This window comes from Orycteropus afer, unplaced genomic scaffold (assembly GCF_000298275.1).
Source record: "Orycteropus afer afer isolate SDZICR_OR568_19922 unplaced genomic scaffold, OryAfe1.0 scaffold00726, whole genome shotgun sequence".
Taxonomy (NCBI): Eukaryota; Metazoa; Chordata; class Mammalia; order Tubulidentata; family Orycteropodidae; genus Orycteropus; species Orycteropus afer.
The window spans coordinates 266,643-280,122 of NW_006922313.1; the positions used below are offsets into that span (position 1 = coordinate 266,643).

At 55.2% G+C, this 13,480-nt stretch overlaps 1 protein-coding gene across 1 annotated transcript in view; it reads left to right on the forward strand.

Moving 5' to 3' along the window:
- Positions 1–44: 44 nt before the first annotated feature.
- BRSK1 (BR serine/threonine kinase 1) overlaps positions 45–13,480 on the forward strand; it is a 25,992-nt gene continuing 12,556 nt past the window's right edge. The window contains exons 1-7 of the mRNA XM_007957292.1: positions 45–180; positions 1,856–1,950; positions 2,038–2,123; positions 4,588–4,728; positions 9,971–10,087; positions 10,158–10,191; positions 10,271–10,339. Of these exons, the coding sequence (XP_007955483.1) occupies positions 45–180; positions 1,856–1,950; positions 2,038–2,123; positions 4,588–4,728; positions 9,971–10,087; positions 10,158–10,191; positions 10,271–10,339 (678 nt within the window). The remainder of the gene's footprint in view (positions 181–1,855; positions 1,951–2,037; positions 2,124–4,587; positions 4,729–9,970; positions 10,088–10,157; positions 10,192–10,270; positions 10,340–13,480) is intronic.

Sequence of the window (13,480 nt, forward strand, 5' to 3'; positions counted from 1 at the left end):
GGGGGGGCGGCCGGGGGGCCGGTCGGGCCGGGCCCAAGGGCACCATGTCGTCTGGGGCCAAGGAGGGGGGCGGGGGCTCCCCCGCATACCACCTCCCCCACCCGCACCCGCACCCACCCCAGCACGCCCAGTACGTGGGCCCCTATCGGCTGGAGAAGACGCTGGGCAAAGGGCAGACAGGTGAGGCCGGCGGCGGGGGCACCTGGGGCGGCGCTGGGGGATGGGGCGGAGGCAGGGGGCGGCCGGCCGCCCGGACCCTGAGGGCCCTAGACAGGGGGCCGGGGTCCAGCCTGCCGGGGCCTCAGGACGGAGGGCTGAGGGCCAGGACTCCTGGGTCTGAGGGAGGTGGCACCTGGGGTCAGGACTCCTGGGTCTCAGGGAGGAAGGACTGGGGGCCTGGACTCCTGGGCCTGAGAGAGGAGGGCCTGGGGTCCTGGAGTTCTGGGGGTGACAGTGGGGAAGAGGCTGGGGGCCCAAATGCCCCCCCCCACTGGGGCGGAGGGTAGGGGGCCTCGGGCCATGGGCCGGAGCGTGGCCGGCCTGCAGGCGTGGGACTACTGCAGTGCGGGGCGGAGGTGTGGAGCGAGGACGCCTCCAGCGCTGTCCGCTGGCCTGGGGGGCCCCACTCTCCCAGAGTCGGGGTGACGGCTGTGAGGCCGGATCGTGGGACGTTCTGACAAAGTGTGGGAACTACAGATGCACAGGGGGGAGTGAGAAGCAAGAGCCCTGGGGGCGCCCGTGGGACGCGCTCACCCTCGGGTGCTCTTAGAGCAGGGCTGCTGGCCGCAGTCTCCTTCCTACGGGATGGGGGGGGTGCCAGGAGGAGGCTGAGCGCCCCAAGTTGGTCCCCGGGTCTCGGGTCTCATATGGAGCAGAGGGTTAGGGCCTGAGGGATGAAGAGGAGGGAGACGGCTCTCACATCCTGGTGGAGAGCGGAGGCAGGTGCTGGGGGCTGGAATTCCTGAGTCTTGGGGATGGAAGGGGCTGGGGGCCTGGAGTCCGAGGCAGGAGGAGACTCGGATCCTGGAGTCCTGCGTCCTGAGGAGAGGGGCCTGCGGTCCTGTGGCTGTGGTTCTTGGGGTCAGGAGGGGGCTGAGGACCTGAGATTTGCACGTTCCCAGCTATTAGACCTGAGAAGGAGGCTGGGGTCAGGGTTTGAGAGTATGTGTCGGATGGTTTGGGGACGGGGCAAAGATGACCTCATACCAGTTTGGAGACATGGAGCCTCTCAAAGAGAAGACTGAAGGGTTGGGAATCCAAGGAACTGATTTGCCGAGAGTGAGAGAAGTTTGAAGCAGGCTGACAGGGGAGACAAAACTGGAGAAGACACCAGGAGGGAAGAAGTTGGATGGAGGTGACATTAAGCCGGACTTGAGAATTTAAAGGACATGTTATCGGGAGGGGCCAGTCCCTGGAGAAGGAGACTCTGCTGGGTAAAGCAGAGGGTTAGCAAAAAAAGAGGAAGGCCCGAGGGACACGGGTGGACACGGCTGCAAGGATGAGGCCAAGCACGGCACGGATTGTGAGGAAGGCACGGACCGGGTGTCGGAGTCAGAAACAACTCAACAACGCCTAACAACAACAAAGGGGATGAGAAACAGGAACATACGGGAGCAGGCCAGCTTGAGGCGCAGAGAATCAAGGGGTGTCTAGAGGAGGGGACAAGCGCTGGGTGGAGTCAAGGGGCAGAACTGGAAGCAGCCAGGGAAGGTATTGTGTTTTACTCAATGGCGGCTTTTGTCGTCCCTCCGGGAGTTCAGGTCGGGGGAACAGCCTTCGGGAGAGGAGGAGGGGAGAGGGCGGGATGGGGGAACTGAAGCCCCGAGGGATGACCTTTCCAATCTCGTCCTTCCAGGGCTGGTGAAACTAGGGGTTCACTGCGTCACGGGCCAGAAGGTCGCCATCAAGATTGTGAACCGAGAGAAGCTGTCAGAGTCGGTGCTGATGAAGGTGTGCGGGGCCGGGGGGCCTTTGGGGTGGGCGGCTGGGGGCAAGGTCAAGCTGACCTCCGCTCTTGGGTCCTCGCACCTTCCCCAGGTGGAGCGAGAGATCGCCATCTTAAAGCTCATTGAACACCCGCACGTCCTGAAGCTCCACGATGTCTATGAGAACAAGAAGTACCTGTAGGTATCGATAGACACCCAGGCTACCCGACACTGCTCCCGGTTGGTGGGGGAGGACCTTGCGGGGAGCAGGGTCTAGAGGGAGCTGGGGAAACTTGGGCCGTCCTGGCTGAGACACTGAAGGTGCCCCGTGCCCCCTCAGTACACACCCATCCTCCGCCTTGGTCCTACATAGCCCCTGGGTGTGGTGCACACCAGCAGCAGGCAGCCAGACTGGAGCCGTCCTGTGGGGTTAACTGAGCCCATCCCTGCACTACAGTGGACACGTGTAGCCCCATGGAATCTACATGCACCCAGCCAGACACTGCTTGCTAAGGGCAGGTGTGTCCTGGTTGCTAAAGCACCCCCCCAACATGACTGGGTGCTCTAGCTGGACACCCCAACAATGGGTCTCTTCAAGAGTTCTGAGTACTCAAAGTCAGTCACCCCCCAGAAAGGATGGGGGCAGGGTCCAGCTGTCCAGACTCCGGAGAATGGCCCTTTGTCTGGACTCCGGAGACCCAAGGGACAGCTGGGTCAGCCCTACTGCCCCCACCACGCAGTCCCCGGGATAAACGGACCCCGTCTCCCATCAGATGCTCTGTGGATTCCACAGGCAGGAAGTAGCCCCAGGTACTGATGGGAAATGTAGTTCTCAGGCTTCCCCACCTTGTCTCCCAAATTTCACTCCCGCCCTACTGTTCATGGGACGGCTCGCTGAAGTCTGTGCTTCATAGAGAATTTCCTTCTATGGCTGGATGGGAATTGAGATCTCAGCCTACCAGAAACTCATAGAAATTGAGCTTTGGTGTCTCGGGGGCTGATGGGAGTTAAGACTTCCTGCTACCTGATGGGATTTGGAGTCTTGCGGATGCAGGTGACTGATGGGAACTGGGAGCTTTTTGTCCCAGAGGCTGCTGGGTGTTGTCAGTTTTTGTTCTGTTTTGTTGTGGGGAGATAACGCACACCAAGACACTGGCTAGTACAGTAACATCTACAGTTGCGATTCAGTGACATTGTTTCAATTTTTCATGTTGTACCACCATTGTCACCATCCTTTAGGGGACTGGGAGTTTAAATTCTCCCAGAGGCTGATGGGAGTTAGTTTTGTTTTTTTTTAATCTCCCAGGGACTGATGGGAGTTGTAGTTTTCACCTCCCAGATGTTGACTTAGCTTGGTGCACACCGTAATTGCTATTGTCTGAGAATTTATGACAATTTGAGTTTCTTCATCCCAGAGCCTTATGGAAATTTGAAGTTTGGCTTTCCAAGGGCTAATGGGACTAGTTACAGTTAACCAGTTGCCATCAAGTTGATTTGTGTTCATGGTGACACCATGTTTGTACAACAGAACTGTGCTCCATAGAGTTTTCAATGTCCATGACCTTTCAGATGTAGGTCACCAGGCCTTTCTCTTCAGGCACCTCTGGTTGGACTCAAACCTCCAAACTTGCAGTTAGCAGCCAGGAACTAACCAGGGACTCCTCTTATGGGAGCAGCTTATGAAAATTGAGGTTTCTGACCTCAGGTGCTAATGCACTTTCCTTATCCCTTGAGGAAAAATAGGAGTCAAAGTGTTAAACCCCAGAAGTTGTCATGGCTGCCCAGGGCCTGAAAGGAATTGATTTTGGCTTCCCAGAAGCTGAAGGGAATTGGAGGCTTTACTTCCAGGGGATTATGGGAGTTGTAGTCTTTTCCTCACAGAAATTGACCCTTGAGTGGGCACACACTGCAAATATCAGTCCCTAAGTCATGTTCGGTGAGCTCTGGTGGCACAGTGCCTATGGCATTACACTGCTAGCCAGAAAGTTGGTGGTTCAAACCCATCAGCCACTCCACAGAAGAAAGATGGGGCAATCTACTTTCGTAAAGGTTTACCTCCTTGGAAACCCAATGGGGGTGATCGTGAGTCAGAATCAACTCGATGGTAGTGGGTTTGGGCTTGAGTAGTTACTGTTCAGTTGCTAACCAGAAGGTGGGAGGGTCAAGTCTACGCAAAGGGGCCTCAGAAGAAAGCCTTGGTTATCTGCTGCTGAAGGTCACACCATTGAAGTCGTAGATCGGCTCTGACACACAGTGGGGTCACTGTGAGTTGGAATTGACTTGATGGCACCTGGTTTGGCAAATGTCACTGCCCAAGAAGGGATGAGAACTCCACTCTCCTCAGCCCAGAAGCTGATGGGAATGACAGGCTGGGCTTGCCAGAGGCCAGTGGGACACAGACCTGTGAGAACTGGGGTCTCTGACTCCAGCTGCTCTTGAAGTCACCTCGTCCCCTGAGGACAACTAGGCGTCAGAGCCATGAGTCCTGATGTGGACCTGGGAGAACCTTCCTCCCAGGGCCTGATGGGACCTGGCGTTCTAGGGCCCAGCAGGCGGTGAGAGTTGAGGTGTTGGGCTGGGGTGGGGCTGGGGGAAGTGGGAGCGGAGGCCTTTGGCCCCCCCGTACGGCCCCTTGCAGCCCTGAGCCGTCTCCATCCCCCAGGTATCTGGTCCTGGAGCACGTCTCTGGAGGTGAGCTGTTTGACTACCTGGTGAAGAAGGGGAGACTGACGCCCAAGGAGGCCCGGAAGTTCTTCCGGCAGATCGTGTCGGCGCTGGACTTCTGCCACAGCTACTCCATCTGGTGAGGGGCGGCCTGACGAGGGGCGGCTGAGGCCTGCCCAGAGGGCAGGGCCGGGGGACATGGCTGACCGGGGGACGTGGCAGCCCCAAACCAACGCTTAACTATTTTTTTAAATTGAGAAGTAGCTCACAGCATAAGATTTAGGAGCCCAGCTGGCTCGACAGTTAAATCCTGGGCTGCTAACCAAAGGGTTGGTGGTTCGAACCCACCCAGTGCCTCCACAAGAGAAAGACCTAGCAATCTGCTTCTGTGACAGTTCCACTCTGTCCTCTAGGGGCGCTGTGAGTAGACTTGATGGCAGTAGGTTGTTGTTTGTTGTGAGCTGGTGGTGTTAGGTGTTGTCTCTGACTCATAGCAACTCTACCTACAACAGAACGAAGCATTGCCCACTACCCGTCTCTCAGTTTGTCCTGTGGAGGTTTTTGCATTGCTGTGAGGCTGGAGGCTATGTCACAGGTATTTCAAGTACCAGCAGGGTCACCTATGGAGGACAGGTTTCGGTGCAGCCTGCAGACTAACACAGACTGGAAAACACAGGCCAACAACTACTGAAAAAATTGGCCACTGCAAACCTTACTGTATGATAGCTCTGCATTTAATCTTTCAAGACCTGTTTTCCACAGCAGCTGCACCATTTTACATTCCCACCAGTAGTGTATGAGAGTCCCCACCCCCATGCTCACCAAAACCTGTTATTATCTGGCTGTTTCATTTGACTGCTAACCAGAAGGCCAATGGTTCAAACCCACCAGCCACTCCTTGGAAGGAAGATGGGGTAATCTGCTTCCATGGTGATACCACTTCAGAAACCCAAAGAAGGGTCACTTTGAGTCGGGTCCAATTCCACGGCAGTGAGTTTGGGTTTTGGTTTTCATCATAAACAACAAAACTAAGCCCAACTTCCTTGCTGTTCAGTGAGTTCTGACTCTGCCGACCCATGTGCGTCTGGTAGAGCTGTGATCTGGGAGGGGTCGGTCACCAGGACTTTCCTCTGAGGCACCTCTGAGTACCTTCAGATGATCCCAGAGCACAATTGGCCAGGCAATTCCGACCCACGGCGCCCCTAGAGGACAGAGTGGAACTGCCCACAGGGTCTCCAAGGCTGTCAGTCTTCACAGAAGCAAAGCCCAAACCACACCCACTGCCTGGAGTCCATTCTGACCCACAGCGCCCCTAGAGGACAGAGTGGAACTGCCCACAGGGTCTCCAAGGCTGTCAGTCTTCACAGAAGCAAAGCCCAAAGCAAACCCACTGCCCCGGAGTCCATTCCGACTCACAGCGCCCCTAGAGGACAGAGTGGAACTGCCCACAGGGTCTCCAGGGCTGTAATGTTCATGGAAGCCCAGTGCTGCTGAGCCCTGGTGAGTGGGCACTGCCAGCCCTTCAGTTACCTGCTGGGTGCCCAAGCACTGCACCACCAGGGCTCCTTCTCGAGCCACTAACACTTGTGAAATGGTGTTTCCTGTGATCTTGAGTTGCAAATCCTTACTGACCAACGACTTTGAGCATCTTTTCTTGTACTTATTGGCCATTTGTGTACCTTCTTTGGAGAAATAGCTGGATCCTTTGCTCATTTTTAAAAAAAATTGTTATTGTGATTTAGGTGAAAGTTTACAGAGCGAATTCATTTCCATACAGCAGCTCATGCACGTTTGGTCTCATGACGTTGACCGCAACTCCCCACAGAGTAACAGCTCTCTTCCCACTTCCTCCCTGCAGCCACCTCTCCCTTGTCTTTCCCTCCCAGGCACTCCCACCCCCAGAGCTGTCTCCCTGTGCAAACGCTGTTTATCTACCTGATGTAAACGTTCACCCCGTGTGCCTGTCTGCTGTTTGGCTGGAGGCCACAGGAGCGAGTTCAGTTCCAGACCTGACGGGCAACTAGGGGCCATAGTCTCAGGGGTCCCACCAGGCTCTAGCACACCAGCAAAGCTCGTCCTTTGTTTGATTTTGAGTTTTGTTCTACATCGTTCTCCCACTCGATCCAGAGTCTCCTGCACCGATCCCTCTCTGAGGGGTTGACAGCGGTAGCCGGGCACCATCTAGTTTTTCTCGTCTCAAGGTCATATACCTTTGCCCGTTTTTCATTGAGTCATTTGTCTTTTTATTATTAAATTCTGAGAGCCCTCCTCTGTTCTAGGAGTGAGCCATTATGAATGCTTGGTTTGCCAGTGACAGTTCACAGCCTTGTCTTGTGAAAACCAAGTTTGTGATGTGGATTAATTCCCGTGTGTTCATTCTTGTTTTTCTTTTATAATTCATGCCTTTTCAGTCCCCTTTAAGCACTCTTTCCCCAACCCAAGCTCACTAAGATTTTCCTTTGTGTTTTGTTTTAGAAGTTGATACTTTCCACATAGCCCTGGTGGCACAGTGGTTAAACGCTCAACAACAAACTGAAAAGTTGGTGGTGCAGACTCACCAGCCACGAGCTGGTGGAAAGATGTGGCAGCTGCTTCCATAAAGATCTTTCTTGTCTTACTCTCCAGGGGCTGGTCACTCCTGTTAAAATGTACAAAGTGCGGGGGACCAAGTCTCACATCCTTGCTTCTAAGGAACATTCTGGCTGTACTTCCTCCACGACAGACTGGTTCATTTTCTGTTGGTCGCTGGTACATCCAGTATCCTTTTCCAGCATCGTAATTCAATGCATCAATTCTTCTTCCGTCTTCTTTATTCCTCGCCCAGCTTTCACACGCACGTGAAGCGACTGACAGTACCATGGCTTGGGTCGGGCACCCGAGTCCTCACAGTGACGTCTTTGCTCTTTAACACTGTACAGAGGTCTTTTCTTGGCAGATTTCCCCATGGCAATCTCTGATTTCTTGACTGCTGCTTCCATGGGTGTTGATTGTGGATCCAAGTAAAATGAAATCCTTGAGAACTTTGTTTTTTTTCGATTTATTGTGATGTTGCTTACTGGTTGCGAGGATTTTTGTTTGCTTTGAGTTGAGGTGTAATCCGTACTGCAGATCGTAGTCTTTAATCTTCATCAGGAAATGCTTCCAGTCATCTTCACTTTCAATAAACGACATTGTGTCGTCTACGTGTCACAGGTTGTTAATGAGTCTTCCTCCAATTCTGATGCTACAGTCTTCTTCATATGGTCCAGCTTCTCAGATTATTTGCTTGGCACACTGATTGAATAAGTATGATGAAAGGATACAACCCTGACACACTCCCTCCTGATTTTAAACCATGCAGTGTCCCCTTGTTCCATTCAAACGACAGCCTCCATCCGGGTCCCTCATGAGCACAGTTAAGTGCTCTGGAATTCCCATTCTTCTCAATGCTATCCACAGTCTGTTATGGTCCACACAGTTGAACACCTCTGCAGAGTCAGTGAAACACAGGGAAACATCTGGGTGGTATTTTCTTTCAGCCAAGGTCCATCTGACAGTAGCTATGATATCCCTCATTCCTTGTCCTCTTCTGAATCCTGCCTGAATTTCTGGCAGTTCCCTGACTGTGTACTGTAAGGATTGTTATTGTTATGTGCCCTCGAGTCGGACCCGACTCATAGCAACCCCTCCTTGAGTTTCTGAGGCAGTATCACTACGGAAGTAGATTGCCCCATATTCCTTCAGAGGAGTGGCTGGTGAGTTTGAACCGTCAGCCTTCTGGTTAGCAGTCAAGTGCCTTAGGCAATACGCTACCAGAGCTCCCACTATAAGGATTACAGCCTAGGAAACCCAAAAGGAGAAGTTTGACTTTGCCCTAGAGGGTCACTATGAGTCAGATTGATGGCAGTGGGTTTGCTTTTGGTTTTTCATACTTTCAGCGCTTATGGTTAGGTCTGTGATCCATTTCAAGTTTGTTTTTTGTACATAATTTGAGGTAAGGATTGGAGTTCATATTTTTTGCAGACAGACGTTCCTATGAAAAACTTATGTCCTTCTCATTGAATGGCTTTAGTCCCTAAAAATAGTACTGAATACGTAGCTTTTTCACGTAGTTCTGGGTGGTGCAAACGGTTAAGTGCTGACGACCAGCTGTAAAGTCAGAGGTTCGAATCCGCCCAGTTGAGCCACAGAGGAAAGACCGGCAAGCGGCATAAACCAGCTGCCCGCACGGGCACCACAGCCCGGAAAACCCACAGAGCAGTGCTGCTCCGCACCCGGCGGTGTCGCGAGGGCAAAGCGACTGGACGGCAGCTAGCCGCGATGCCCGATCACGGTGCAAATCGGACCCTTCAGCGCCTGTTTCTGTCGGCACATCTCGCCCTCTGGAGGTGTCGGTGAGGAGTCTTGAATAAACCACAGACGCCCAGAAGAACGAACAAATCTGTCCCGGAGGAAGTCCAGCCACGATGCCCCTTAGAAGCAAGGGTGCCCAGCCTTCCTCTCACGTACCGTGGACACCTTATCAGAAGGGACCAGTGCCCGGAGAAGGACGTCGTGCTTGGTTGAGCAAAGGGTCAGAGGAAGAGGAGACCCTCGATGACAAGGACTGACACCGTGGTCGCGAGCATCGGCTCAAGCCTAACAAGGATTTTGAGGCTGGCGCAGGACGGGGCAGGGTTCCAGTCTCACGTACACGGGGTCGCTATGAGCCGGGGCCGAGTCGACGGCACTGAGGAACAACAGCAAATCCTTGTCGGAGCAGACTGCCTGGTCTTTCTTCCATGGAGCACCTGGGTGTGTGTGAACCCCTGACCTTTCAGCTGGCAGCTCAGCGTTTAACTGTTTGTGCCACCGGGGCAGTCCCAGTGCCACGGGGAACCTTGGGAAACATCACGCGGTGTGAGATGAGTCCGTCGAACAAGGGCAGAATCTGTGTGACGTGACCGTATGTGATGAGCAAACGTGCAGCGACCTGAGCGGTGACAGGCATGGGAGGGGAGGGGGCACTGGCTTCCCAGGACGCACAGTGAACCGAGAAGGATCAGACCGGGGCCGGTGTTATGCAGCGTGCAGAGCACCCTGATGTCGTGGGGTCGTGTGCGTGGGAACCGCCGCTGGTGCATTTTTGTGTTGTAGAGAATGTGTTTGACAGATTACTCAGACTCGACGGATTCCCCCCACAGTGACACCGATTCAGTTTCTCGTGCTCACAGCCACCCTCAGCCTCCTATTCCAAGTCGCTCCTCCCCGTTAGCTCACGTAGCTACAAGTGTTCTGATGTATGTCTGCACCACAAGGAAAGCAAACCAAATCGTTTCCGCGAGGGTCGTGCTCTGAGAGGGAGTGAGTGGGGCTTGGGCCTCGTGGGGGCGGTGGAGAGCTGAGCCCCAGCCCCGTCTCAGCCACAGAGACCTGAAGCCCGAGAACCTGCTTTTGGACGAGAAGAACAACATCCGCATCGCCGACTTCGGTATGGCCTCCCTGCAGGTGGGCGACAGCCTGCTGGAGACCAGCTGCGGGTGAGTGGGGCCCCAAGTCCCCGGGAGGGCTCGCAAGCCGCGGGAGGCTCACGCCACCTCTCGCCCCCAGGTCCCCCCATTACGCGTGTCCGGAGGTGATTAAGGTGAGTGAGGGCAGGTGGCGGGGAGAGGGTGGCGAGCCGAGGGAGACGTGGGCGCCGTGACGGGTCCTTCTCCCTGCAGGGGGAGAAGTATGACGGTCGGCGAGCGGACATGTGGAGCTGTGGGGTCATCCTGTTTGCCCTGCTTGTGGTAAGGAGCCCGCCCGTCCCGTCCCGGGGGTCGCTGCGCTGGGGGGATTATCACCATCCACCAGTGGTCGGCTCCGACCATGGCATCCGCGTGTCACTGAAGAACTTCCCTCAGTAGGGTTCTCCGTGGCGGATTTTCTGCAAGGACGTCACCAGCCCTCTTCTGAGGCGCCTCGGGGAGGTTTCCAGGCTCCCGGCCTTCCAGTGAGCAGCTGGGCACCTAACTGTTGGCACCCGGGGGGCCTCTGACCCAGAACCTCCTCCAGGAGGAACGCGGTGGCCGACAAACCTCCCCCGGGAGGAATGCACTGGCTGTCTAGTCAGTCGTACTGCCGGCGGCCCCAGGCACTGCTCCGGGCTCTGGAGGCGGCCGGGCCAGCCTTCTGAAGGGCCTCTGGGCAGACTTGTGCTTAGCGGCCGAGTGTTACCCCACCCCCAGTCCGTCTGCCTCCTGCTGTTTGCCGTTACTTCCCCACCCGCCTCCTGTGGTAGAGTTGTTCCTGTTCCTCGGTGCTTGTGGTCTGTAAGTTGCCCTCAATGCTGAGCTGCCTCTCAGGGAAATACCTGGTTATGTCCCTGCAAGCCTCTGGTCACAACCTTGTTATCAGCCGACCAGTACACACCCTTGTTTACATGTGTTTCTGTTTAAAGGCAGCTTATTTCATACATATCGTTGCTTTTTTGTTGTGATTGTGATTTGGGTGGGAGTTTACACAGCAGACATTTTCCATTCAGCAGTTCATAGGCTCTTGTGTTTTTCATTGATTGCAGTCCCACCACGCGACGGCTGTCTTCCCGCGTCCTCCCTGCGTTTTCCGTTTCCATCCCTCCTTCCCTGTCCTCCCTGCCTTCTAAGCGCTCTCCTGGGTGCGCGCTGCCCTTCGGGTCTCGTGGGGGGCTGGTTGTAAGGCGTGGATGCTTTCCTGCTGCTATTGTTCGCTTCACGGGGCTGTCTGTGGCTTGGCTGCAGGTTGAGTCACGCAGGTGAGCTCAGTTCCAGGCACGAGGGGTGTCTAAGGGCCATAGTCTAGGGGTCCCACCAGTCTCTATCAGCCTGGTCTTTTTTATGATTTTGAGTTGTCTTCCCAATTTCCCTGCACTCTATCCAGGACCTCCCACTGGGAGCCCTTTCCGAGGTCAGCACTGGTAGCCGGGCACCATCTAGTTCTGGTCTCGGGACGGTGCGCGCTGGGCCTGTCTGTCCCTCCTTTGGGTGACTGTCCCCTAGGGCCTTTGAGTCTTTTCGCTCGGGACAGTTGCACCTTAGATCTGCGGTTGCTCCTCTGACGTTGACTCAGAGCTGGCGGCACTAACTCACGCCGGAGCAAAGCCTGCCTGACGCACGAATTTCTCTGTGAGACACATCACACCCTGCTTGCGCTTAAGAACGCTAGCCGGCACTGCAGCCTCGGGCCACTTTCCACAGGGACGTTACCAACAGAAACCACGAAATGGGGGAAAGGCCCCCAACACGTGGCAACAAGCAGACCACTGAGGGACACTGGTTTGCAGACTGCGGCTGAGGCAGGAAGGTGGAGTGTGGCCTTGTCAGCCGCACGGGAGGCGCACGTCGGGCGCCTGACTGTCTCTGTGCCGCCTCTATCCACGAAGGGCCCAGAACCGCCCGCCCTATTGGTTGCTGTTGCGGCTCTGTTTCAGTGGGCGGGGAATCGACAGATACCAGACTTCGCAAATAATGAGTGTGACCTGCATCCCCGTTGATGGCTCACCCATCCACTGCAGCGCAGACGCTAGTCATTCCACGTAACACGTGGCACAAACTGCTTGCACTTGGCTGGTAACCAGGAGGTTGGGGTTCAGTCCTGCCCCGCGGTATTCCAGAAGAAACAGGCCTGCTTAAGATGAAAGCAAACAACAAACCTGCTGCCGTGAGTCCATGCCGACTCATAGCAACCCTTCAACAGTGGAACTGCCCCATAGGGTTTCCCAGGCTGTCAGTCCTTCTGGAAGCAGGCTGTCCCATCCTTTGCCTGCACCATGGCTGCCAGGTGACCTTTGTTAGTAGCTGAGAGCTTTAACCACTGTTGTTGTTGTTGTTGTTATGTGCCGTCGAGTTGACCCCGACTCATAGAGACCCCTCCTTAGGTTTCTGAGGCGGTATCACTATGAAAATAGATTGCCCCATCTTCCTTCTGAGGAGTGGCTGGTGGGTTTGAACCGCCAGCCTTCTGGTTAGCAGTCAAGTGCCTTAGGCACTACGCCACCAGAGCTGCACCGCCATGAAGATTACAGCCAAGAACACCCGGCGGAGTTCTACTCTGTAACACGGGGTGTCTCCTAGGTCACAAGGCAACACAGAAACAAGTGTTGCATGTTCATTGACCGTCCCACCCTGTCCTGCCAGTGCCCACGTGGCTGAGCTGCCGCAGCACCCCAGGCAGCCAGCAGGGGGTGTGCCAGGGCACACGCGCACTCTCTCTCCCTCTCTCCCTCTCTCTCTCTCACACACACACACACACACACACACACCCACACCCCAGGCTGGATGGGGCGTGGCTTAACGCTCCCCTTTGAAATTATCCCAGAAGGGACCCAGGAGGGGGCTGCAGGAGGGGAGGGAGGGAAGAAACCAAGGTGAGACTGGGAAGAGGGGAAGTTCCCCTGGGGCAGGGGTGTGGTTTGGTTATAGCTCCATCCCTAATGGCTACAACAGAGCCTAGCATATGGCAGGGTGCGTTGAATTTCTGAGTGACAACAGCCAAGATGTACACAGTCCTTACTGTGTGCTGGGTGAGGGGCTCTGGTGGCGCAGTGCCTAACGTGACGCAGTGCCTGAAGCATTACATTGCTAACCAGAAGGCTGGCGGTTCAAACCCACCAGCCACTCCTCGGAAGGAAGACTGGCCAATCTGCTTCTGTAGTGATACTGCCTCGGAAACCCAAGGAGGGGTCGCTATGAATCGAGTTTGGTTTGGTTTGGCTTCTGTGGTAGGTAAGGAGTTCTGGTGGTGCTGTGGTTAAGGCTTGGGGCTGCCAACTGAAAGGCTGGTTGTTCAAACTCACCCGCGGGAGACAGATGACGCAGTCTGCTTCTGTAAAGATTGACAGCCTTGGAGACCCTGTGGTGCAGTTCCACTCTGTCCTCTAGGGGCGCTGTGGGTCAGAATGGACTCCACGCAGT